This window comes from Trachypithecus francoisi, unplaced genomic scaffold (genome assembly GCF_009764315.1).
Source record: "Trachypithecus francoisi isolate TF-2019V2 unplaced genomic scaffold, Tfra_2.0 Lachesis_group3, whole genome shotgun sequence".
Classification (NCBI taxonomy): Eukaryota; Metazoa; Chordata; class Mammalia; order Primates; family Cercopithecidae; genus Trachypithecus; species Trachypithecus francoisi.
The window spans coordinates 43,603,118-43,626,169 of NW_022681468.1; the positions used below are offsets into that span (position 1 = coordinate 43,603,118).

General features: G+C 46.6%; 2 protein-coding genes across 12 annotated transcripts in view; one reads left to right on the plus strand and one right to left on the minus strand.

Annotated features, from left to right (window-relative positions):
• Positions 1-53: 53 nt before the first annotated feature.
• LOC117069509 lies at positions 54-16,682 on the plus strand. 9 transcript variants are annotated; one of them, XR_004431573.1, is made up of 6 exons: positions 54-450; positions 697-777; positions 5,862-5,930; positions 6,029-6,131; positions 8,491-8,786; positions 9,709-10,151. XR_004431573.1 is itself a non-coding variant. In XM_033187810.1 (5 exons), the coding sequence occupies exons 3-5, from the start codon at positions 6,083-6,085 to the stop codon at positions 9,929-9,931; spliced, it is 615 nt and encodes a 204-aa protein (XP_033043701.1). In that variant the 5' UTR covers positions 54-450; positions 5,862-5,930; positions 6,029-6,082; the 3' UTR covers positions 9,932-10,151. The 9 variants fall into 9 exon arrangements, 1 of the variants encoding a protein (XP_033043701.1); XR_004431575.1 differs by having other exon boundaries at positions 55-450; positions 8,649-8,786; XR_004431574.1 differs by having other exon boundaries at positions 54-470; positions 6,029-8,786.
• Positions 16,683-20,086: 3,404 nt separating this feature from the next.
• Positions 20,087-23,052, minus strand: part of PRKCH (protein kinase C eta) — a 244,160-nt gene continuing 241,194 nt past the window's right edge. For all 3 annotated transcript variants that reach the window (XM_033187812.1, XM_033187813.1, XM_033187814.1), the window contains exon 14: positions 20,087-21,382. In XM_033187812.1, the coding sequence (XP_033043703.1) occupies positions 21,236-21,382 (147 nt within the window). In that variant the 3' untranslated portion in view covers positions 20,087-21,235. The remainder of the gene's footprint in view (positions 21,383-23,052) is intronic.

Sequence of the window (23,052 nt, forward strand, 5' to 3'; positions counted from 1 at the left end):
AAACCCTAGGTATTTGTACAGAACAGGCAGAAAGGGAAGTCCTGGGAGATCAGGACCCTGTCTCAGCAGGCATCACTCCGGCCTGTCTTTTCCTGAGTGGTTTTCTGCACTTCTCTTCCATCTTTTCCCTTCTGTCCCACTCTGGAAGTCACTAGTCTGTGCCTTCCGTACCTCCCATGGTTTCTGCACCTTCATTTCCAAAGGCAAGTGAAAACAGTGCCAGGCTGTGCACATGGGTAACTCCAGGGACTTCTCCTCCTCCCATTTCCCCTAAAGCATTTGACAGGTAGACCTTGGAACTGAGTCCAGCAGCACTAGGTCAGAGTGATGGCTAAAGCTAAAGGCAAACTGGATTCTGTTCAGGAGGTTCTCCTTTGTCATTTTTATCTCCAAATAGAAGACCTCTGTCTTCCCAGAAGATTAAATAATAGAAAAGAATAATAGCCCAAGGTGGGTGACTCTGCAAACAGGTGGGTGAGGTCTCTAGTTGAGTGAGGGGGTGTCTGTGGGTTGTGGGTTCTTCTTATGAGCAGGGCTTGGAGGAATTTGGTCTATTTGTTGTGGTTTTCCCAGGGGGAAGTGGGGAATGGCTGGGACTCTAATGATCATTATCAGAAGACTTTGGATTAGGCCTCTGAAACATTAAGATGTGGATCCTCTCACAATCCTGTTAAAATGCAGATCTCCTTTCAGTAGGTCTGGGACAGAGCCTGCCTTTCTATCAAGCTTCTGATGATGGGATGTCGCTGGTCTCATCCATAATTTGAGTAGCAAGAGGTTAGCTTTTCTATTTACTGCCTTCATATCCGCAGTTGGGCTGTGTCATTTTATCAAAACAATGTGGTAAGAGTGAGCGCCAATTACTAGCCTGTTGAATCATCCATTGTTAGAGCTGTTTCTTTCGGGTACATTTAAGAGTCCCCTCCCTGTGGTTTCCCATTGCACAAGAAGCCCATTTGCCAGGCGACACCTTGGGCAAGCAAGCTACTGTGCAAAATGGCATTGCCTCTTCCTGCTGCCAGCCAGGCGGGCTGCTGGTTGACAGTGGAGTTGTACAGTTTATGTGATAGTGATGACAGCGCTGACTCTGAAGGATACTGAAGATTCTGAAGGGGCACTTCGCTGCAGCAGCTTCACCTCCCACTTTTTTTTACCCATCCCCCAGGCTTGTGGGAGAGAAGGATTAGGCAGAGCTCTGCACATGCCATGCCAGGGGTGGGGGAATTGTTTTTTTGTTTTTTGCTTTCTCTGCTACAGGACATATCATGCCTTTTACAGATATTTCTAGCACAATTTCCCTCCTGAGCATGCCCAAGCATGGGGGATGGTGAGGAAGATGATTGAAGGGAGAAAGCAGGAAAAGGGGGTGCCTGCAGGTATGAGGATTGGAAGGTGGGGAAAACCCTTCATGCTTGGTTCAGCCTTCAAGGAAAAGGAGGGGTTGACTAGATTATAGATGTTAAACCAGGGGTCTGTGGTTCAGACCAGCAGCTCTCTGCTCTTGTAAGCTATATTTGGCTGGTGTGTTAATTTGTCTAGGGTAAGAGCCCCTAGGTTTCAACAGATTCTCATAGAGTCAGTGATAACACAAAAGGTTAATCAGCTCCATTTCCAATCAGGATCACCTGCAAGTTCCTCCCAGAGCAGATATTTGGAGCACTAGGCTTCTAGAAGCAGCAGACATCAAGTTCGGGCCATGGGATTAGGGTGGACAGGGCAGCCATTTGGAATCATTTTCTACCAGAGGCAGAAGAGGCTCAGCTAGCAACAGCCCCATTTTACACAGCAGAAGCCGAGCTGCTGTCAATTCAGTGATTCCTCCTAAAGTAGGGAGTCAGAAGCTGAGCCTGGACTGGAACATAGGCCTCCTAGCAGACAGAGCACAGGTCTACACTGGGGAAAAGCCCCTTAATTCTGGCAGTTGCCTGGAAAGAGCAAGACATTTATGGCCAGAGCGCCAGGAGCCCAGCTGGTTATTTCTAGCTTGCTGAATGTCAAAAATCCAGGCCGCTTCTCAAAGCAGCCTCTACTTGTCAGACCAAATCAAGGCATCAGCGCGTCAAGCAGGCGAATCCTCTACCCCCGGCACCAGCCTGGGGGCCTATGCCCTGCCTCCGCCCCGCCCCGCACGGCGCACCGGACCGGTTCCCGCGGTGCACCTGACCGCGGGCGGGCGAGCGCCGCACCCACGCATCCGGGCGCCGCTCCCACCTGCACCCCGGCGTCATGCCTGAGTGCAACCTGCAGCCTTCACCCACCTGGGCGGCTGCCTGGCTTTGCTCAGGGTTGGAGCCAGCTCCGCAGCCTGCCTTGGCCTACTGTGACCAGGGAGCTGGTCTTTGACCCTAGCGGCAGATTGGGCATGACACGCTGCCTTCTCTCTGGTCTCTTGTGGCATCTCCCACTTTCACTTGCTTTTCTTCTTAGCAAAACTCCCACCCCAGCCCTTACCCCAATTCCTCGATAGATCTAAATCAACCGGCATGTTTGTACCTCTGCAGAATCAATCCAGTTTTACAGGAACAAAAAACCCAGTCCTGAGTGTCTGTTGGTTCCCCGTCCCAACTTCTTCTGTTCATTCAACAAACATGGGAGCATCTACTGGCTAGGATTTGGACACAACAGACTGACCTTTACCCCAGGGAACTGGCAGCCCCCGGGGAAAAGAGAAGCAGATGTTTTTAGGCTGTAATGTAATGGTCGCATGGGAATTTGCTAGGGCACATGGGGGCAGGGAATGAGCATTGCAGGCAGAGAGGACAGAGGCTGGTGAAAGAACACAGCAGGCGGTAGGATCTGCAGGAAGGCAGGGTGGCCGGTGGGCACAGACAGATGAGGGCAAGTAGCAGTGACGGGCTGAGGAGGAGCCAGGACTCAGCCAGAGAAAGGAGCATTGACTTCATCCTGAGAACAACGCAGGGCCTTGGAAGGTTTAAACAGGGAAGTGACGGATCCAATTTGCTTTCTTAGGTGGGACTGGAGAGCAGAAGTCCTGTAAGTCCCAGCACAGGGGCAGCAAGCGGCAGCATCGCTGAAAGTAGCAGCATTTTCAAGGACAGGGGTCATGTTCTCCCACTTGGGGATCAAAGTAACTAAGTTTTCTTCTATTTCCACCCGCACACTGCTGCCTTATTCCTATCCCTGGCCCCACTGTGAGTGGTTTGGCCTTCTGCCTCCAATGGCCCTTAAGTAGCCTTTAGGTAAGATGCTAGATTGATCAGGTATCCAGAAACAAATGACTGGATAAAGAAAACATGGTGTGTGTGTGTGTGTGTGTGTGTAACAATGGAATATGACTCAGCCATAAAAAAGAATCAAATCCTATCATGCTATCATGTGCAGCAACATGGGTAGAATGGAGGGACACTATATTGAATGAAATAACCAGGGGCCGGGCGCGGTGGCTCAAGCCTGTAATCCCAGCACTTTGGGAGGCCGAGACGGGCGGATCACGAGGTCAGGAGATCGAGACCATCCTGGCTAACACGGTGAAACCCCGTCTCTACTAAAAAAATACAAAAAACTAGCCGGGCGAGGTGGCAGGTGCCTCTAGTCCCAGCCACTCGGGAGGCTGAGGCAGGAGAATGGCATAAACCCGGGAGGTGGAGCTTGCAGTGAGCTGAGGTCCAGCCACTGCACTCCAGCCTGGGCGACAGAGCGAGACTCTGTCTCAAAAAAAAAAAAAAAAAAAAAGAAATAACCAGGAAGGCAAAGTTAACCACTGTATGTTCTTACATGTGGAAGCTAATAAAACCAGTTGATCTCATAGAAGTAAACAGTAGAACAGAGGACACTGGAGGCTGGGAAGGGATGAATAGGGAGAGATTTGTTAAAGTAAACACAATTACAGCTAGATAGGAAGAATAAGCTGTACTGTTCTATACCACTGTGGGATGATTATCTATATATTTGAATATATAATTCCAAATAGCTAGAAGGAGGATATTGAACGTTTCCAACACAAAGACATGATAAATGTTTGAGATAATGGATATGCCAGTTACCCTGATCTACTGTACATGATACATATCAAAACTTCACTATGTACCCCACAAGTGTGTACAATTATTATTTGTCAATTTAAAAATTATTTTAAAAGATGCTAGGTTGACTGTGCTCCCAATCCACCAACCTATTTTCAACCATCCATTTGCTCATTGACTCAATAACAATTTCTAAAGTGTTGCGGTGTGCCAGGTGCTGAGTTAGTCATTGTGGGATACAGAATGCGATACTCGTATGTTTCCTGATCTCAAAGAGCTTAGAATTTATCCAATGTCCAAACTTGCCAGTGCATCAGAATCATCTATAAAGATTTAGAAAAAGATAGCCAATTGAGCTTCACCCCAGACTGACTGAATCAGAATGTTTCCGGGTAAGTTCCAGGAAGCCATATTATTAAAATTCTCCTCCAGGTAATTTCGTTGAGCAGTCAGAATCTCTGATCCCTACAGGAATGCCAAACTGGAATTTCTCTGGTGATCTTTCCTCTACATAGTTGAACAGACCCAGAGTCTGGCTCCTGACCATAAGACAGAGAAATCACCAGAGAAGACGGGGCAACCGCAGTCCAACTGAGCTGTAAGCCTGGAACCTGCTCGCTCACCTTCAAAAAAGCAGGAGGGGCAGGTGGGATGGGTAAATGTAAGGAAAGAGAAGAATGTACTGGGACGGCAGGGTGGGTTGTGCATGTCTAGAGTGGAAGATGCCTCTCTATCTAAATTATATAAATTGTCCATTTAGAAAGCAGAAGACCAGTTCTCTGGCTTGTTGAAACAGACACTCCTTTCTCAGCCACGCCTTGATTACTATGGTCAAGTAGGGATGACTGTGCTGGCCAATTTCAAATGGTGGCCCTGATGAATAATAACAAATAATTTCCAAGCGCTTGATACACAGACCCATGTCCCCACCAATGAAGTCTGAGTACTAGGGCAAATTGAAGCAAAGGGTGGTGGGGGGTGATCCTGTTAGCTTGCTGTCCTCAGAAATAACCTCTCCAAGGGACTCTAAAAAGCAGAGGTTCTGTTGGATCATGCCTGGGAAACAGGTCTTCTTGGAGTTTGAGAGGATTAAAATTTTAGTTCCAGTTAACTTTCTGTCTCTTGGTGAAGACGATTCCAAGAAATCTAACTGTGAAGTATTTACTTGTTGACAGCTAATGATGAGCCAGCTACTGTGATGCCTTAAACATAAATATACTTCCAATCTTCCTGGGAAGATAAGATACAGTTATATGTAAAAGTAAATAAATGCAAGACTTATTTCCAGACAACACTAGGAGAGACAGTTTTGTGGGTATCTGAGGTTCTATATCCTGAAAGCTTATCTGAGCAGTACGTATTTGACAGCAAAATACTCTGGGTGCCATACACACATGTAAGACATCATCTTTGTCCTCAGGAAGCTTACCATCTGATAGAAAAGACAGGACATATAAGTACATAATATAAAGAAAATAGTATAGGCTAGGCCAGGCACAGTGGCTCCTGCCTATAATCCAGCACTTTGGGAGGTTGAGGTGGCAGATCACTTGAGGTTAGGAACTCAAGGCCAGCCTGGCCAACATGGCGAAACCCTGTCTCTACCAAAAAATACAAAAATTAGCCAAATGTGGTGGCGTGTGCCTGTAGTCCCAGCTACTCGGGAGGCTGAGGTGGGAGAATTGCTTGAACCCAGGAGGCAGAGGTTTCAGTGAGTCAAGATCATGCCACTCCATCAACCCTGGGTGACAGGGTAAGACGCTGTCTAAAAAAATAAAAAAATTAAAAAAAAAGTATAGGCTGGGATAAGTGAGTGATTCAGTGTTAGCTTTAGTGTCAATAGAACTTGCACTGAAATATTCAATTTTTTTCCCACAGCCCTGGACAACTTTCAGGAAGACAGTTCTGATCTGTAGCAATTAACACATGGTCATCCTCAGAAAAAGGGTAAGGAGGGTGCCCCTTGACCTAACAGAATCTTACATGTGCCAATAATGTGAAGGTTCGATGGGTGTTTATACTTAGTCCTCGCTATTATTTCCCAGAGATACCCATAGCTTAAAATACAGGAACCAAGAACTTTGAGCCTAGACATTTGGATGAAAAGTGATCTCCACCTGGAGAAAGTCATTGCCCTTCTGTGCAGAGGTAGGTGCCCTGATACTTGCCTGACAGCTGGAAAGGGTGGCTCAGAAGAGGCAGGTGGGAGAAGAGGCCACATAGTATCTCCCTGGGCCTCCTGGTGAAAAACTTGTGTGTGTTTTTTCAGGCCTGACCATAAACTCAGGGAAAGCTGGCCCCTACACCAGACTTGGGGCGCAGCCCATGCGTGGCAGTCTCTGGAGGGAGCTCTCAAGGTCTCAGGTCTCTCTGGCTGGTCATAGTCATCACATATTTGCATTCCTAGCCCCTGAGCCTTCATTCCTGGGTTCATTGGAAGCCTTGGGGAGAGGTGTTCTTTAGGCGCCTCTGCTGAGGCCTCCTTTGGGTGGGGCAGGGAAGGGAGAGAAACCTTGAAGTCACTTTTCCCCACAATGACTCAGAACCTAGTACTTCCACTCCTAGCCTTCCCCCTCCCTTGCTCTTGGCCCCAGAGTCCACACAACTTCCAGAGCCTTTTGTTCAGGGCCCTGTCAGCAGTGAGACCACCCCAACCCCACATTCCCACTGACCTACTTGACCCTGGGCCCCTGCTTGTTCCATGGGGGAAATGGAACAGGGAGAGGCCACGCTTTCTCTGGTTTCAGATACTTGCTTATACCATTGCAGGACATGATTGAAAGCTTGATTCTTTTGTTTTGGGCTTGTTGCCTTAATTGACTATTGTGACACCTGGCAGCTCCCTCTCCCAGTTCAACCGAGCTCCTGACAGAGGGACTCCGCCTTCAACCCGCCAGGGGCAAACACTCAAAGGATGGGCTTCATTACTGTTGCAGGCTCTGGCTTCTCCTCATATGTTTCTAATTCATTTCTAGATTCAGATCTCTCTCTCCCTCTCCATATCGCACATTCACAAACAGTAACTGCCCGAGGACCAGGAGAAGCACAGGGCCTGCCTCGTTATTCCTCCCTTGCATGCTGACTCTTCCACGGGGGCTGGGCAGAGTCAGCACACGCGGGAGGGAAATCATGAGCCAGACCCTGGCCGGATCCAGATTTCTAGACATGAGAACTACGCAAATCCCAGAGACCCAGGTCTTCCATCTACTTTACTGAGGAGGAACCGGGGAGTCTGAGAAGTGACTTGGCCAAGGTCACCCAACTGGAACCCAGGTCCTAAGCCTTGGGTTCGAACTCTGATCATGACTGCCTCCTTGAATCTTCGTTCTACTTTCCTGGTACAGTTTCTGTGCAGAGCTGAGTCCTTGGGTGCCCAGGACTACACTAAGCCCTCTCAAGTCAGTACTTTCTAGGAGGCGGTAGCCTAACTGGGGAGAGAGGTGAGGCCAGGGGTTCCCAGACTTTAGCAGGCATTAGAATCAGCTGGTGGGCTAGTTAAAACACAGATCTGCTGGCCCCATCCCAGGGTTGCTGATTCAGTAGGCCTGGGATGGGGTCTGAGAATTTATACTTCTAACAAGTTTCCAGGTGTGGCTGATGAGAACCACTGGGCTTAACCATAAACAACCAAAAGTAACAGAGGCAGTGAATGGAAACTGAGCAAAGGCAGGCAGAGAAAGGAGAGGAATGAGGGTGACATTGTTTCTCAGGGGAGGAAATGAGCTCCAGGGGCTGGTCCCTGGGAGGTCCTTCTCTTCCCTCTACCTTCATCTACCCTGACTTTGGGTTTATCTAGAAGTTTCACAGTAGCATATAAAGTCCCCCTCTCTGCCGGAGGGCTCTGGCCAACTGGTGAAGCCAAAACCATCACCTGTAGGAGGTTGCTTAGAGCTGGCTCTTGTCCCAACACCCTCCTCTTGGCTTCCCTGTTCACATTGTTGCAGCCTGCACAGCTGCCTGCCTCCCATGGAGCCTGGGGGCACCTGTCCTAAAGGCCTCGAGGATGAAGAGTCGAGGAGGGTGGTTGTGGTGATCTCACCCACCTCTCCCTTGATTCCTCCATGTACTCACACAAGCCCTGGAAGGCCAAGGACACTGTCGCTCAGAGAAAGCTAAGGGAGTGGGTACATTACAAAAGGACTGGGAGAGGGGGAGTGGTAAAAACTCCACAGCTCACATTCATTGACTCAGCTCATCTTTCAAGGCCCCAGTTCTCCTGAGTCATCAGTGAGCATGGACTTGCTTTCAGAGTCACTAAGGCTAAATGTGGGTCATTGGGATCTAAACTGGTGTTTAAACGTAACCGCACAGAGGTGAGTCAGACACACACACACACAGAAAAAGAGCAAAAGAGAGAAAGAAGAAAGAAGGAGATTTAGCTCTCTCTCAAGTGGGGGGTGAAAATCCAGGAGCGAATTTGAAATGATCCACCTCTCCAAATCCATCCACTGTCTAATTAGCTCCATGTAGCTATAGGAAATTGAGGCATAACTGCTGTGTCCACCAGCCCGAAGTTGTTCCAGGGACAGCAGCAACCTCAGGAGGAGGCCAGAGATTGGCCAATGGAAAGGCAGAAAGCAGAGACTCTCCACCCAGGTGGAGGCACCAGAGGGCCCATGGAGGGAATGGACAGCTGGCGTTATGGTCCCCTTACGTTTTCCCAAGACTCTTCCAGCTGCCTAATGGCCAACTGAGGCTGCTCCTTGACCTTGAGTACAAATGGCCCTCATATCCAAACAGCCACCTGACCAGAGCCAACCGACAACCTCCTGTGAGCTTCTCAGCCCCAGGCTGGCTCTGCAGGTAAGAGACAGACATTATGTTGAGGCCAGTGTAACCCGTGCCAACCAGCGTGTCGAGATTTCTACCTAGTTTTATTGTTGTGAACTCCAGACAAGAGACTTAGAAACGATGTATGATTTTCTACATCAAAAGCCTGAGTCTGAGGCTTAGGGGTCTCTCATCCCTTTTCCAACTCCCTTTGTGTGTTGCGGGGCAGGGGGTGGGGCGGAATGGAGAATCTGCCATGGAGTCCCCATCTCTAGTCCCTTCCAGAAGAGCCTGTATATGGCTAGTGGGCATTTCCCTTCCTGGAGAGGAGGTGGGGGAGGCCCTAGACGTGCTTCCTGGAGCCACAAGGAAAGGGGAGGCTGCTGATTCACCAGCAGCTGCTTCCTGGAATGGCAGTTCCGGGCTGGCAGGCGAACAGTATTTTTCCAAGGTGATCTAGGGCTGTTACAACATTCCCGCTCTGCCCCATCAGACCTTCCTGTAAGTCAAACCAGAAAGTTACCCAGACCACACATTCCTGAGCAGTCAAGCACAAGATTCCAGAAACAGTGTTTCCAACATGTCTCGCTATCTCTCCTGGGACCTGGGATCCAGTCATCCCCACAGAACCTGTGCTTCCTCAGCCAAGGCCATGTGTTTGTCACGCTGGCCATGGAATCATGTGGAAGCAGCTGTGTGACTCCAAGTCAGCTGGGAGGGGAAGGCCTGCCCTGATTCCCCCGAAGGATGGTCAGCTGAGAAAGAGCAGAACCCTGAGCTAGCTTTGTCCCTACATTTCACAAAGCCACTTTCTCTGGTCCTGCCCAGCTTTCTGAGACAGAAAGCTACCATGCCCCAGACTGAATCAGTGTTTTTTTTTTCCCCCAGAAATAAGGCACAGGTTTGGAAGTGTCTCTGTTTGACCCTGGTGTTTGGTTCTCTCCCTCACATGCAGGGAACATGAAGGAGAACCCATCTCTGCTGCTTTTGAAGTGCAGTGGCTTTCACTTGGAATGGAAATCTTTACAGGTGGCACTGGGGGCTGTGCAGAGACGACCAGGGAGAAATTCTGGACTTCTCATGTTCTGCCTCTGAGACAGACTGTGGTGGGAAACACAAACAATACAAATCCTTGGTTCCATTTTCCTCATCCCTTCCTGGCAAATGGAATGAAATGAGGGTGAGGGTGACTGGGGAATAAAGCAGGGGGAGTGAAGAGATGGGGGCCTGCTGTTAGAAGCAGGGTCTGAACTCCACCTGCTCCGGGATGAACTGGAAAGTGCTTCTTCTCCTCCCTTCCTTGACTGATGGCTATGGGAACTTTAGATGGGGAAATACTGATACACTGATCTCTCAACCAAATATAATTTGTATTAAGAATTAAGAGTTCACAAGTTATTCTCTCTCTCTTTTTTTTTTTTTTTTTTAAAGAAACAGCCTTGCCCTGCCGTCCAGGCTGGAGTGCAATGGTGTTATCATAGCTCACTGCAGCCTCAAAATCCTGGGCTTCAGTGATCCTCCCACCTCAGCCTCCCAAGTAGCTAGTACTACAGGCGCACACCACCATACCTGACCAATTTTTCTATTTTCTGAAGAGATGAGGTTTCGCTGTGTTGACTAGGCTGATGTCAAATTCTTGGCCTAACACGATTTTCTCCCTGGGCCTCCCAAAGTGCTGGGATTAAAAGGAGTGTGAACCAATGCACCCAGCCAACTTATCCTTTTTTATCTTCATCACAATCTTATGAGATGGGTATGGTTATTAGTATTGTCATTTAATAGAGGTAGAGAACAAGGATTGGGAGTGTTTAACAGCCGGCCCAGGATGAATGCATCAAGTTTCAAATCCATGTCTCCTGATTCCAAGTCCGCACTTCTCACAGTCCACGTTATATACTCAGCAGATGGTGTTGACAGGTTCTCCGAATCCAGGAGGCAGCTCTGAGCCTCAGGAAGTAAGCTGCTAGAATCCCAGTTAGGGTCCTAATATTCTAAGAGATACAGACCTAAAAGAGAAGTGTGCTGAGCCTGTGGCTTTGTGGCAGGGTTTGTCTACAATAAGCACATGTGGTGTTCACAGGGCTTAACTCATGGCTGTAACAGGAGCTTCAGAACGGACAGGGCAAAGAGTCCTCTTCAGTAAGTACTGCTGGCCATGTCTTACCCTCTCAGATATGTTGTAAAAGCTTTTTAAACTCTCTCCCTCCCACGCCTTATTATAGAACCATTTCTCAAAGCTTAACTCAATACTTTATTTCTGCTTTCCAACAGTTATACACCTTATCTCTAAGAATAACCATTTTTAATGCCTTTGATTTTTCCCACTGAGCTCTTTGCCCCACGATTGTCCAGTAGCTGGGAATGGAGACTGAGTCTGCACTTTCCATGACCTGATAAACAGCGATCCTTCCTCCTCCCCGACCCCACACTCCCGGAACCCTGACTTGGTTCTCTATCCTTGTCCTTCAGGAGAGAATGAACCTCTCTCCAGCCCCCGGGGGCTAAGGTTTTGTCCGAGACTTCGACTCTCAGCCATTGGTTTGGTATTCTGACTGTGCACTGGAACCACCTAGGGGGCTTTAAAAATCCCACTAATGCCAACAGGGGCTCCAGGGCTCCCTCAGGAGCTGTGGCTTGGCTCTCATTTATCCCTTGCCAAGTGATTGGTGTTAGGGATGGTCATGTGACACTAAACTGGACAATAGCGTATGAGGATGCGAGGCTGTGACGCTTCTGGGAATATTTTCCACAGCTAAAAGCAAAAAGCTGCAATTCAGGTGTGTTTTCTTTTTCTCCCTGGAAGTTGTTCTCTATGTGCCCCAAGGGAAGGAGCTTAATTTAGTTAGCAATCTGCGGACACCACCTCATTTGATCCTCACACTACCCTTTGAGGTAGTTAATATTTTGGTTTTAGTTATTAATTTACAGACAAGGAAACTAAAATTTCTTACTTTTACAGACAAGGAAACTAAGGTTCACAGAAGTTTCAGTATCTCCAAAAAACATCCCCTTCAATGACAACAGCTGAGCAGAGTCAGGGTGAACTTGGTCCTGCCTGGTTCCAAAGACCATGATTTTCTCACTATCTCCCTATTTGCAAGGTTGTGCTGGTAAGCTGTCTAAATAATAAAACTAATAAAAGGCGTGGCCAGCTGCAGTGGCTCATGCCTGTAATCCCAGCACTTTGGGAGGCCCAGGTAAGAAGGATCGCTTGAGGCTAAGAGTTCAAGACCAGCCTAAGTTGATAGCAATAACTTATCTCTACAAAAGTTGACAAAAAAATTAGCTGGGCATAATGCAGGAGCCTGTAGTCCCAGCTACTCAGGAGGCTGTGGTGGGAGGATCATTTGAGTCCAGGAAATCCGGGACTTTGAGGCTACATTGAGCTAGGCTCACACGACTGCACTCCAGCCTAGGCAACACAGTGAGATCCAGTCTCAAAAAAAAAAAAAAAAAAAAGTCCTAACTTTTAGCACTTACCAATTTCCATGGTGTAAATATTTCCACAATAACCAATAACCAATTTTAAGCTACCATTGTGAGCTCTCCGAGCACTAACTTGAAAGAGATGTGCACAATCAGCTCTCATAAGCCAGTGTGATCTAGCTCCAGCCAACAACTGGAAAAGCGGGCAAGTGCTCAAACCTGGTCTTTGATGCTAAAACCATGTTTTCCGTCATCCCCCTACCAGGGCTTTCTCTGAACACACACCTCCCCAGAGCAGATCTTTACACTGGCATTCTGCATTGTTAAGAAAGGTGCTTAGCTCTAGTTCCTAGAAGGCAGAATAAGGATAATGAGGGACAAATCAGTAGGGTGAACTTCAGAGGCTTCCTAATGCCCCCAGGATGCTAATGATGCAAGCAGGAGCCCCAGAGGACTACTTATCATTCTGCATGAAAGTGGGCCAAGAGAACCCTTGCCATTCGTTTGATCTTGTTGCCATCTGAGCTGCTGTGCCTTTTGTACACCCTGCCAAGCCCCTAGCAATGCTGTGCACAGATTCATGACTGTGTGGTACAGTGACAGCAGCAGGGGCCTGGGCATGTGGCCAGTGGAAACATGATGGTGAGCCAACTCAGGACTGCCCCAGTGGGCCCCCTAGGGCAAACACCACAATAATAGTGTGCTTGCTAAGCCCATTCCACACGGTGGTACGCCATCCTCTCAGGGTTGGGAGAGCCCTCAGGTCCAGGTCCATCATCCCCACCGAGGGTTGTAGACTGAAGATGTCCAGTGATCTTCCCTCTGAAGGAAGTCTATTACATATTTAGGGACCTTGGTGGAAAGGTTCATATTTATTCTATTCCATAACAAATTCAGTAACTCCTGCTGCAGCCTGAGGTGCTCCTAGTTCTAACCCTGGGAGCCATATGTTGCCAGACTAGTCCCTCCATACATGGCACACATATCAGTCAGGATAGGCTAGGTTTATACTGCAGGGACAAACACCAATCATAATCTCAGTGGCATGAAACAGCAGTAATAAAAACCGTAACAGCAACTAGTATTTCTTGCTCATTCAAAATGTCCATTGAGGGTAAGCTAAGGGTCCTATTCATGTTAATCACTCAGGGGCCCAAGCTGTCAGAGACCAGCCACCACCTCTCATCATTGCCGTTCACTGGAAGAAAAAGAGTGTCTCACCAGCACTGAAATGTTCTGGCTTGCAACTACTATATACCATTCTGCGCTGGACTTGTTAGCTAGAATTATTCATATGACCTCACCTGTCTGTGCTCAGGAGGCAGAGATCTGGAAATCCTTGGGAAGCAAAAATACTAACCATCACATTAGCTTTTCACATATTTGAAGGTGGTTATGCTGCCCACTTGCCTTTTCTCCAGAGACTCACCCATTACCTCCTCACTGGCTGTGCTACATGTTTCTGCTCCCTTCATCACTCAGTTCACTCTCCTCTGAACATGATCCAGCTTTGTATCTCTCTGTGGTGGTATCTAGAGCTGAGCTCAGTTTTCTAGGCATAGCCTAACCATGGCAAAGCTCAGTGGAGCTCATCCTTCCCCATATCTGAGACATCACACTCATAATCCTTGAGGCTAAGATTGCCTTTTATATTTTTTTGGCAGCCACAGCACCGTTGTGTATTTGCTAGATTCTAAGCTCCAGAATGGTAGGCGCTATGACTTCCTTGCTCATTGTTCTGGCTCTATCACTTGGAAAGAGGTCTGATAAATCCTAATATTTGTCAGATGAATAACTATATTGAATTTATTCTCTTTGCCTCTGCCTAATTTTCACTCATGCTGTCAAGACCTATTGTCTCCATCTCATCCCAATATAATGAGCTTTTTCAGACCCAAGTACAGTTTAGTTCTTCAATTTGTTCTGGCATACAGCTACGAAAGAGTGTTATCTTTGGAGTCAAAAAGTGTGTGTGTGACACCCAGCTCTGATTTTATCATTCAACAACATATATGTCTTAAGCACCTATAATATGCCAGGTGCCATGGATACAGTTATGAAGAAGACAGACCACAGGGCTGCCTTACCACTTGGTTAATTTGGGTAAACAATATAACATGTCTTGATTAGAATGTAAATTCCATGAATGCAGGGATCTTTGGCTGTCTTTTTCACTCTAGTTTTTCCAGCAACCACAATATGCCTGAAATATAATAAGTGCTCAATAAACATTAGTTTAATGAATGACTGACTCTCTAAACTCATGTGCTCTTCTATATCAGAATCTTCTGGGAGGGCATGAGTAGCCTGAAAACAAAGTAGCCCTTTGTCTCACTGTTTGATTTTTGTGTTTAGTCATAATGTTGATGGTATGAAATCTCAAATAGGATTAATGTAAGACTTGAAATTTGTCTGTTAATCCAATGGGAACAGGGGTACTGCAAGGTTGCAGAACCACTATTCCAGACTGACACTTAATCTATTAATCGCCACATTTTCGGTATCATTGTGTCTTGAATACAGCTTTGCCACAAGGAAATGGGGTGAGACTTTGTCATGTATGTCATTGAAGTTCAGCTATGCAAAAACGTTCACCTATCCTTGATCGACCAGTCCAGGAACCATCAGAGAAGGAAATGAGATTCAACTATAAGACCTGTTCTTTACAAACCCCTGCACAGCCCTAATGATCAACACCACTTCCAGTGCTCATAAATTACTGCTTCAATAATTGTTCTGCAATTCTGCCTATTCTCATTGAATGCTTTGTATAATCCGTTTATCTACTTTGGGCTACAATTCATTTTTACCAGTGAGTATTGTACTTGTTTCATCTCAAAAATCATTCTCTTTGAGAAAAAAAAAAAAGAACGGACTTGAGGAATCCTGCTTTCTCTTTCATCCACATATCCTCTATTATCAGAAGGGGGCTTATATTTCTTGTGAACTTCTTGTGCTGATTTTAACTTTAGAAAGCTCTCCTGTTTTCCATGTATGAACAAGCATGAGAAATGTGAAGGGCAATCAGGTATGAGATATTGTCAAGTATGTGACTTGAGGGACAAGTGATCTATGTGAGTCTGAAGGGAATCCTGGGATGGAGAGAGCATGCAGAGAAGGCACATAGGTGTGCTAGGGCATGGAGGTTGTACAGAGATGGACAGGGAGACAATTTGAGTGATAGAGGTTTCCTATATGGTGGGAGTAGTGTGGGTTGGCGTCTATCAGGGAGACCAACTGACCATATCCCCCTGTTCACTTTTAGCCACAAGTACAAGGCTATAAGAACTCAAGAGGTCATCTAAGTTATTTCTGGCTCTGTCAGGTCAAATGACTACTAGACTATCCTGGTTTCTAATTTGAAATGTATCCAAAGAAGATTCCTGTCTCACCCTCTGCAATCCACTTGCATGTCTGACCACACTTGGTACCTACACAATCTTCACTTTGACTAGCCTAAATTCTTCTAACTGTGGTCTAAGGCCTTGGAAGAATGACGCCTCTGTGGGGTAAGAACTGCCTTGGTGGCATGAGAAAGGCAGCCCTGAGCGATCTGGAAGGGCTGTTTCAAGGGGATAGGAGTACTGAGGCCTTTTCCAGTAAGAATACACAGGACTATGGAGACTCTTGTTTTACTAGAAACCTTCTTCACAGATACCTTAATCTAGGAAGAAAACGCCTTTGGTTCTTGGTTCTACTATTGGCTTCAAATTCTTGGGCATGCCAGACCCTACTGAACATCTTGACACATGTCCTATCTTTTTTGAACTGGCCCACAGGCATGATGAGTAACCAGAGGGGGCCCAGCAGGTACTGATGATGGGTGTGGTCCCTGTGTTATTCGGTCAAAGCAGCAGAATCTCAAACTTAAGACTGATCCTGTATGCCAGTTGGGGCAGGATGGACTCAAAACATCCTAGGAGAAGAATAAGGTCTCCTGAGGAGGTTCTGCAACCAGTTAGAAAAGTGAAATCCCTCCAAATTGGAGTGGCACAGCGTCGGCATCCAAAGGAATGGGCATCATGGAGAGCACGAGTGTCCCACTCTGTCTACTTTCAGATGGACATCACGAGCAACCCTCCCTTAGCCCTCTGTGGGAGAGCTGACGATAATAATAGCCAACATCGATTGAGTATTTCTGCGTCCCAGTCCTGTAGTGAATGCTTGACATACATTATCACAGTTAATCCCTGCAGTATTAACAGAAGGCAGGCAGGCACTATTCTCACTCCCTTTCACAAATGAGAAAGTTGAAATGTAGAAAGAACTACCTTTTCTCAAGAACATTCAGTAAGTGTGGATTCAGCCCCCAGGGCTGCCCACTACTCTTACCAGCCAGGGCTCTTACCCATTTGACATCTTGACCCCTAGACGGCATGGGCAGCATAGGGTAAGGTGGCTCACCTAGGCACTCACTGCTGCTGACACAGGGTGATGCCAAAGACGCAGAAACACATGGGAAGTGACTGCCATTTCTAGGCTCTAAAAGAGCCTATAAAATAAATATGCAAATCAAAATTGTATGCCATCTTCATAGTCAGAAAACTGGCTATATAACAATTGGGCTCTAAGAATCAAGTGGTGCAGGGAGAGAGAGTGCAGAACTGATTTACTCCACTGGGGAGTAAAGAGTCAGGAAGCAGGAGGAGGGAAAGAACAGTTGGCAGGGCAATGGAGGTAAAGAGGCAGGGATGGGATAAAGCCCAGGGTGGTTCCCTTAGCTTTGGTTCCAATTCAACACAGGAACAGAAGGAGACTTCAAAGCTCCCTTTACAGCTGCACTCTGGCCAGCTTTGGCCAACTCAATTCAGAGGAACATCTCAGCAAAGGGCTCATTTTCATCGCAAACATCTACTACATGTACTGGAGTCTTATCCTTGGATGACGTAAAATGAGAAGTTACAGGGCCCAGTGTGACCCTGAGCCAGGGGCAATCACTGTGGGCTGTCTAGTCATTTTAAGTCAACATTGCTAGATTAAGCAACAAGGATGACCAAACCTGGGAACAATGAACAGCTTTATCATGTTGGCATGTGAAATGATCAAATCTGTGGCTGGAATATTTTCAAGACAATCTGCACCCAATTAAGATCCGGCGTGTGGTGGCTCATGCCTGTAATCCCAGCACTTAGGGAAGCCGAGGCGGGCAGATCATCTTATGTCAGGATTCGATTAAGATCAATAAATGATAAATGGGATGCTTTTATTTATTTTTTTGAGACAGGGTCTCCCTCTGTCGCCCAGGCTGGAGTGTAGTGGCGCAATCTCAGCTCACACTGCAGCCTCCACCTCCAGGGTTCAAACTATTCTCCTGCCTCAGCCTCCTGGGTAGTTGGGATTACAGGCGCCCACCACCACGCCCGGCTAACTTTTGTTATTTTTTAGTAGAGATGGGGTTTCACCACGTTGGCCAGGCTGGTCTTAAGCTCCCGACCTCAAGTGATCCACCTAACTCGGCCTCCCAAAGTACTGAGATTACAGGTGTGAGCCACCGTGCCTGGCCTATTTTTGCTCTTTTCTTTGCTAACAAGTTACACCAGCTCAGCTCCATAGCTGTAAACATGCAGCTGCCAAGGTAGGTTCCAGGCTGCGCACCTTCTTCTTGATGCTGCTTCATGATCCGGCGGGGTGGGTGATGAAGAGTTACTAAAACATGAAGTGGCTCCTCTAGGAGGGAGAAAGGACTGGAAACTCCACCAAGGCTCAGGAGTGACCCTAAGGGTTCAGATGGGACTCACGGCATTCAGAGCAAACTAGACTATTTCCTCTTCCCCTACCTCAGGGAGGTTGAAGTCCCCATTGCATCACCCTGGCCTGCCCCAGTTCCAAGAACTGGGGTTAGCAGCTCCAGCCCCTTGATATGCAAATCATACAGTCCCACTGCTGATAAACTGTTTTACCCATAGGAAGACTAATATTGTCCTGCCCAGCTGGCAGTTTATCTTGGTGCTTCCTGCCAACCCCACAAAGGTGGAAAAATAGAATTTGCTTTCATAGAAAAACCTCACCGAACTGGGATAAAAGTAGGGACCCTGGAGTTAAATTGCTTGATCCAAATTCTGCTTTAGTTGTGTGACTTTAGACAAATGACTTAATCTTTTGTACTTCACTTTCCCCCATATGTACAATGAAACTGAGAGTACCCACCTCATGGGGGGTACTGAATAAGTAAATACTTTTAAAGTATTTAGAACAGGGCTTCACATATCATACACATGCAACATGTTAGCCATTAAGTGAAAGCACCTTTTGCAGTCAAAGGCAGATCCACATCCCAAAGCAAAGGCTTGAAGTTATTGTCCTTTCAAACACTCAAGACCATGTGTCTAATTCAGTTAGGTCAGTGTGGAATAGCTTGGGAGAGTAGGAGCAAATGGATGAGGACTGGCTGAGAAGGACAGTGGGATGATAAGGCCTGAGGATGTCTTAAGATGGACCTGAGGGAGTGAAAGTTCCCAATGTGACCTCGTCTTGACCTCCATGCTGCCCACTGTGCTGAGAGAAGCCAGCAGCCCCAGCGGACTCTGGCCCAGCTGCCTGAAAGGCTCACTACCCATTCCGTGCCAGCCTTCGTCAGGAAGTGTGGGCAAGACAGCCTTGTGATCCCTTGGAAGTGGATGCCAGGTCTAGCAGAATGGAAGAAAGATGTGAAACAGAATTATAACCAGGAATTGAAGACTCGTTTGAGCTTTAGGTAAATATCCTGTATATCTTCTCTCTTCTCAGATATAAACATTAGCTGTTGAATAACCTGATAGGCATGGAATGAATAGCCTCAAAAGAATGGACTCAACTGGGGAACCCAGGTAGTGGGCTTGAGAATCAATTATGAAGCAGGAAGTTGCTGAGTGATCACAGACTTACCAAAGACAGTGTTTTGGCTCTGCGTGGCTATGATAATGAGTTTTGTGAATGAAACAGGAGGCATGCTTTATTTTTCGTGGTTCTTTACCAGAGTGGAGTTAACCATACCAAAAAGCTAATCAATCCCACAGAGCAATATAAGAGCCAAAGTAGAGGAGCTATGAAGACCAAAAAAGTTCCAAAGTCAGAATGATCTCTCCCTTTCCCAGACTACAGCATCAAAGATTTAGACCCTAGACCTGGATCTACTCTTTATCAAGCCCAAACCCTTTGGGAAACCAATGAACTCAACTTCTCTGAGCCTTTCTTCCCATTTGTAGTATGTACTGCAGTACTCACACTATCATCAGTGGGAACAGTGGGCATGTCATGAAGATCTAGTGGCATGATGTGGGTGAGAGTGATGACTATGAGTGCTAAGTGCTACACAAATGGAAAGGGAAACTCCTAGCTACTCTATTCATTAAAAAGTTAGTGTTCACATTGGAATGCAAAAAAAGAACCTATGACAGAGAAGAGACTATCGGTACTAGCCAGCTACTCCTCAGCTGCTCTGTAATTCCCCCTTCCCATCTGTAGTTAGAGGGAAGCCATGTTTTAGTCAGTCAGTGTGAGGAGAGGTGAGGCGTGTCCCTCCTAGGAGAGGTAGGCAGGCAGCTGGTGCCCCCTCCATGTCTCTTCCTTGCTCTGGAGACTTTGGAAAGCTACATTTTCCAGATGGTGTAGTTATAAGATGGAGGAGGATTGTTGAACTTACATGCTACTTTATGTGAATGAGAAATAAACATTTATGATGTCTAGCCCCTGAGATCTTGAAGGTTGGTCTGTTACAGCTATGCCTAGCAGTCATCACCCTCATTCAGGACAGAAGTTTTGGTAAGAGACAGGCCACATCTACTTCAGAGAATCACAGAAGCTTACATCAATCTCTCTGCTCAGGAATTTTCTGTGAGTTGAGTTCTACCCATTCTGCTCGAGGTTTTATTTTGATTGGAAGTCTACTGTCTTAGTGGGAAGGAGACAAATCATTCTAGTCAAAAAACTGCCTTTTGCTACAAAATGCATTTATTTCCAGTCAGACAAAATTCTTGAACTGTATATTCGGGTACATATTATAAGGTCATCTTTGATATATGCCCTGTTTACAAGATCCATTTCTAATTATTAAAGTGAATATCAAACACACATCTTTGCATCTTAAAACATAAATAAACTGCTAATGTTTATAAGCCATAAGTCTGGTCACTGACATGAGTGGCCTGCAATTCTTCAGTGATGAGCACACAGTGATACAGACATGATCAGATTCCCCAGGGAGGCAGGCAGCAGGCACCTGTAATTCGCCTGCTGACTGTGCTGCTGTGGCAGTGACCCTTCTTGTGAAAAAAGAGTTATGTGCAGACAAAAGTGTGACATATGCAATGTGGAGAGGCATTTCACAGAATGCAAACACCATTCAGGTAAATTAGTAGACTCCAGAATGAATGAAAGCCTAATGAATGCAAACCTGTTGTTTACAATACTGGGTATTGTGGCACCTTTTCACTGGACACTTTAATAAATATCTATTAAAGAAAGTAAGGATAAGAGAAGAAGCTGAAGCAGTTGTCTTGGTGCACAACATATTTTCAAGATTGGGCTTTAGGTTGTGAGTTTCAGAGATACCATTTTTTCTTTCTTCAGAGTAAATCATTCTATTTGGAAAGCCCCTCATTTCCTTAAAAAGACCTTTAAATTCTTCATTAGCATTAAGAGACTTCTTGTAGACTGCCAGGAATTGGGGTTCATTGGCTTAAAGAAGAGCACAGCACAGTTGACAGAAAGTCTTGGTTTGTGTCTTGAATTAAGAAGCCTGATTGGCTCAGAATTTCTCAGGTCTACTTTATTCTTCACACTTTCCCTCCTTTTGGCTCCTGTTAACATCCCAAGCCCATAGTCACAGACGCTCATAGGTGGAGCAGTATACTTCATAAAATCTCATTTCAGTATCAACGATTTCTACTGCCACGGCTCCCTCTGGACTCGAAATAGTTGATATCTTCAAGTTCCATCCTTCACAGAGTTCTCCACTTGCTCCTTGAAGGTAAGGTTCTTGTTCTAAGGCTGATGCTGGGAAGGTCCCATAGAGGAAATTCCTGGAAAATCTCTATTCCCTTCGGGTTCTTGTGCCCTCTCTCTCACTCCCCATAAGGCTACGGTTGCAATTCTGAAGACATGTAGGAAAAGTTTCTAAACTCATCCTGGTTAATCATTGGAAGATGTCCCTCATCAATTGGAGTTAAAACTGGCTCTTCCTTTATGAAGTCAGGGTCAAAATTACTGACATCTTCTCGGGATTTCTGCCAAAAAAGGGGAAACAAGGATCAGATTTTATGCGCTTGAGGCTTACTCATCTTGCATGGGACATAGCCCATTCCAGTGAGTTCAGAGGAGTGCTCTGTAGCTTGTTCAGTGCATTATTTACACTTATTGTTATGATTAAACCATGCTTTACAGCAAGTCTACTGCATGGTGCATTACTATGGCATTTGGCAACCACCAATTCACTAATTCCATGAAAATCATGCTGAGCAGGCCTGTCTTAATAGGAGGCTAAGGATTAATTTGGTCATCCAAAAGCAGCTGGCTCACTCACCCTTTATTCTCATTTCACCAAGGTGGCATTTCCCAGCAGGCCTCGCTGAGGGGTGTGCAGCTGTATTTGTCAACAGAGGTTGGTAGGTTCATATTTGTCCTACCTATTGTTTGCACAGAGTTCTATACATTTGAAGAGATCTTCCCAAAAGGCTTCTTGGAAGTGCTGAGCTTAGGGAATAACTGTCGGTCATTTTACTCTCTAGGTAGATACATTACGCCCTGCTGGACCAGCTGTGCAGTCAGGACTACAGGCTCCAGTCTCTGAAGGCCATACTCTCCCTAATCCCAGGGGAGCTGGCAGGGGGCTGACCATTGAAGGAACGGCTTTACCTCTGGGTGCCTGGCATCCAACAGCCTAGTAGGCTGTTAGTGATTAAGTGCACTGTATGTTTTTAAAAGTTGAGTATTTTATATTTGCATAAACAAATGCTGCAAAGATCATTTCTAAGTGAGTATTACACATTTCACTGCTCTTACTTGGATCAATGATATTTCTTTATCACTCTTTTTTTTTTTTTGAGACAAAGTCTCACTCAGTTACCCAGGCTGGAGTGCATGACGCAATCTCGGCTCACTGCAATCTCCACCTCCTAGGTTCAGGCAATCCTTTTACTTCAGTTTCCTGAGTAGCAGCGATTAGAGGCACGCATCACCACACCAGGCTTTTTTCTTTCTTTCTTTTTTTTGTATTTTTAGTAGAGACGGGGTTTTGCCATGTTGGCCAGGCTAGTCTCAAACTCCTCACCTCAAGTGATCCACCTGCCTCGGCCTCCCAAAGTGCTGGGATTATAGGCGTGAGCCACCACGCCAGGCTTCCTGATCACTCTTGATCTATCGCTAGCCTGGCTTCTCTGCCTTCCCATTGTGGAGCTCTTGACCCACAGATGAGAACGAGTTCAGCTCTCAGACCACAAGCGGGACCACCCTCAGGAAGCCCACTCCCTCAGCTGCCGAGCTTGGAGAGGAGCCCCTGGAGCTCCCAGTATTTCTTTGGTCAAAGGGAGCCTGGCCTGGGCTCTGCGCTGCAGCAGCTATTACAGACCCAGGCTCTCCAAGCCAAGAGGCCAGGCTCAGTGAAGTAAGCAACATCTCACACCCTCTCTGCTTTCTCAGGGGCTTAGAAAAGGCATAAAAAGTGCCCCAAGGAGCATGAGGAAATTGGCTACAACAATGACTTTCTCAATTAGCCGAACTCTTTTGGGGAAACCTGCAAAGTTTCAGGCCTCTTATACCCTACAAGATTTTAATTTAGGTTAAGGGAAGTTGGAGATTGGGTAAACGAGAGGTGAAACTTCCTAAGAATTAACCTGGGCACATGAAGACATGTTGTCCCATGGACAAGGAGCCCAGGTTCCCCCCAGGGGAGGCTGCC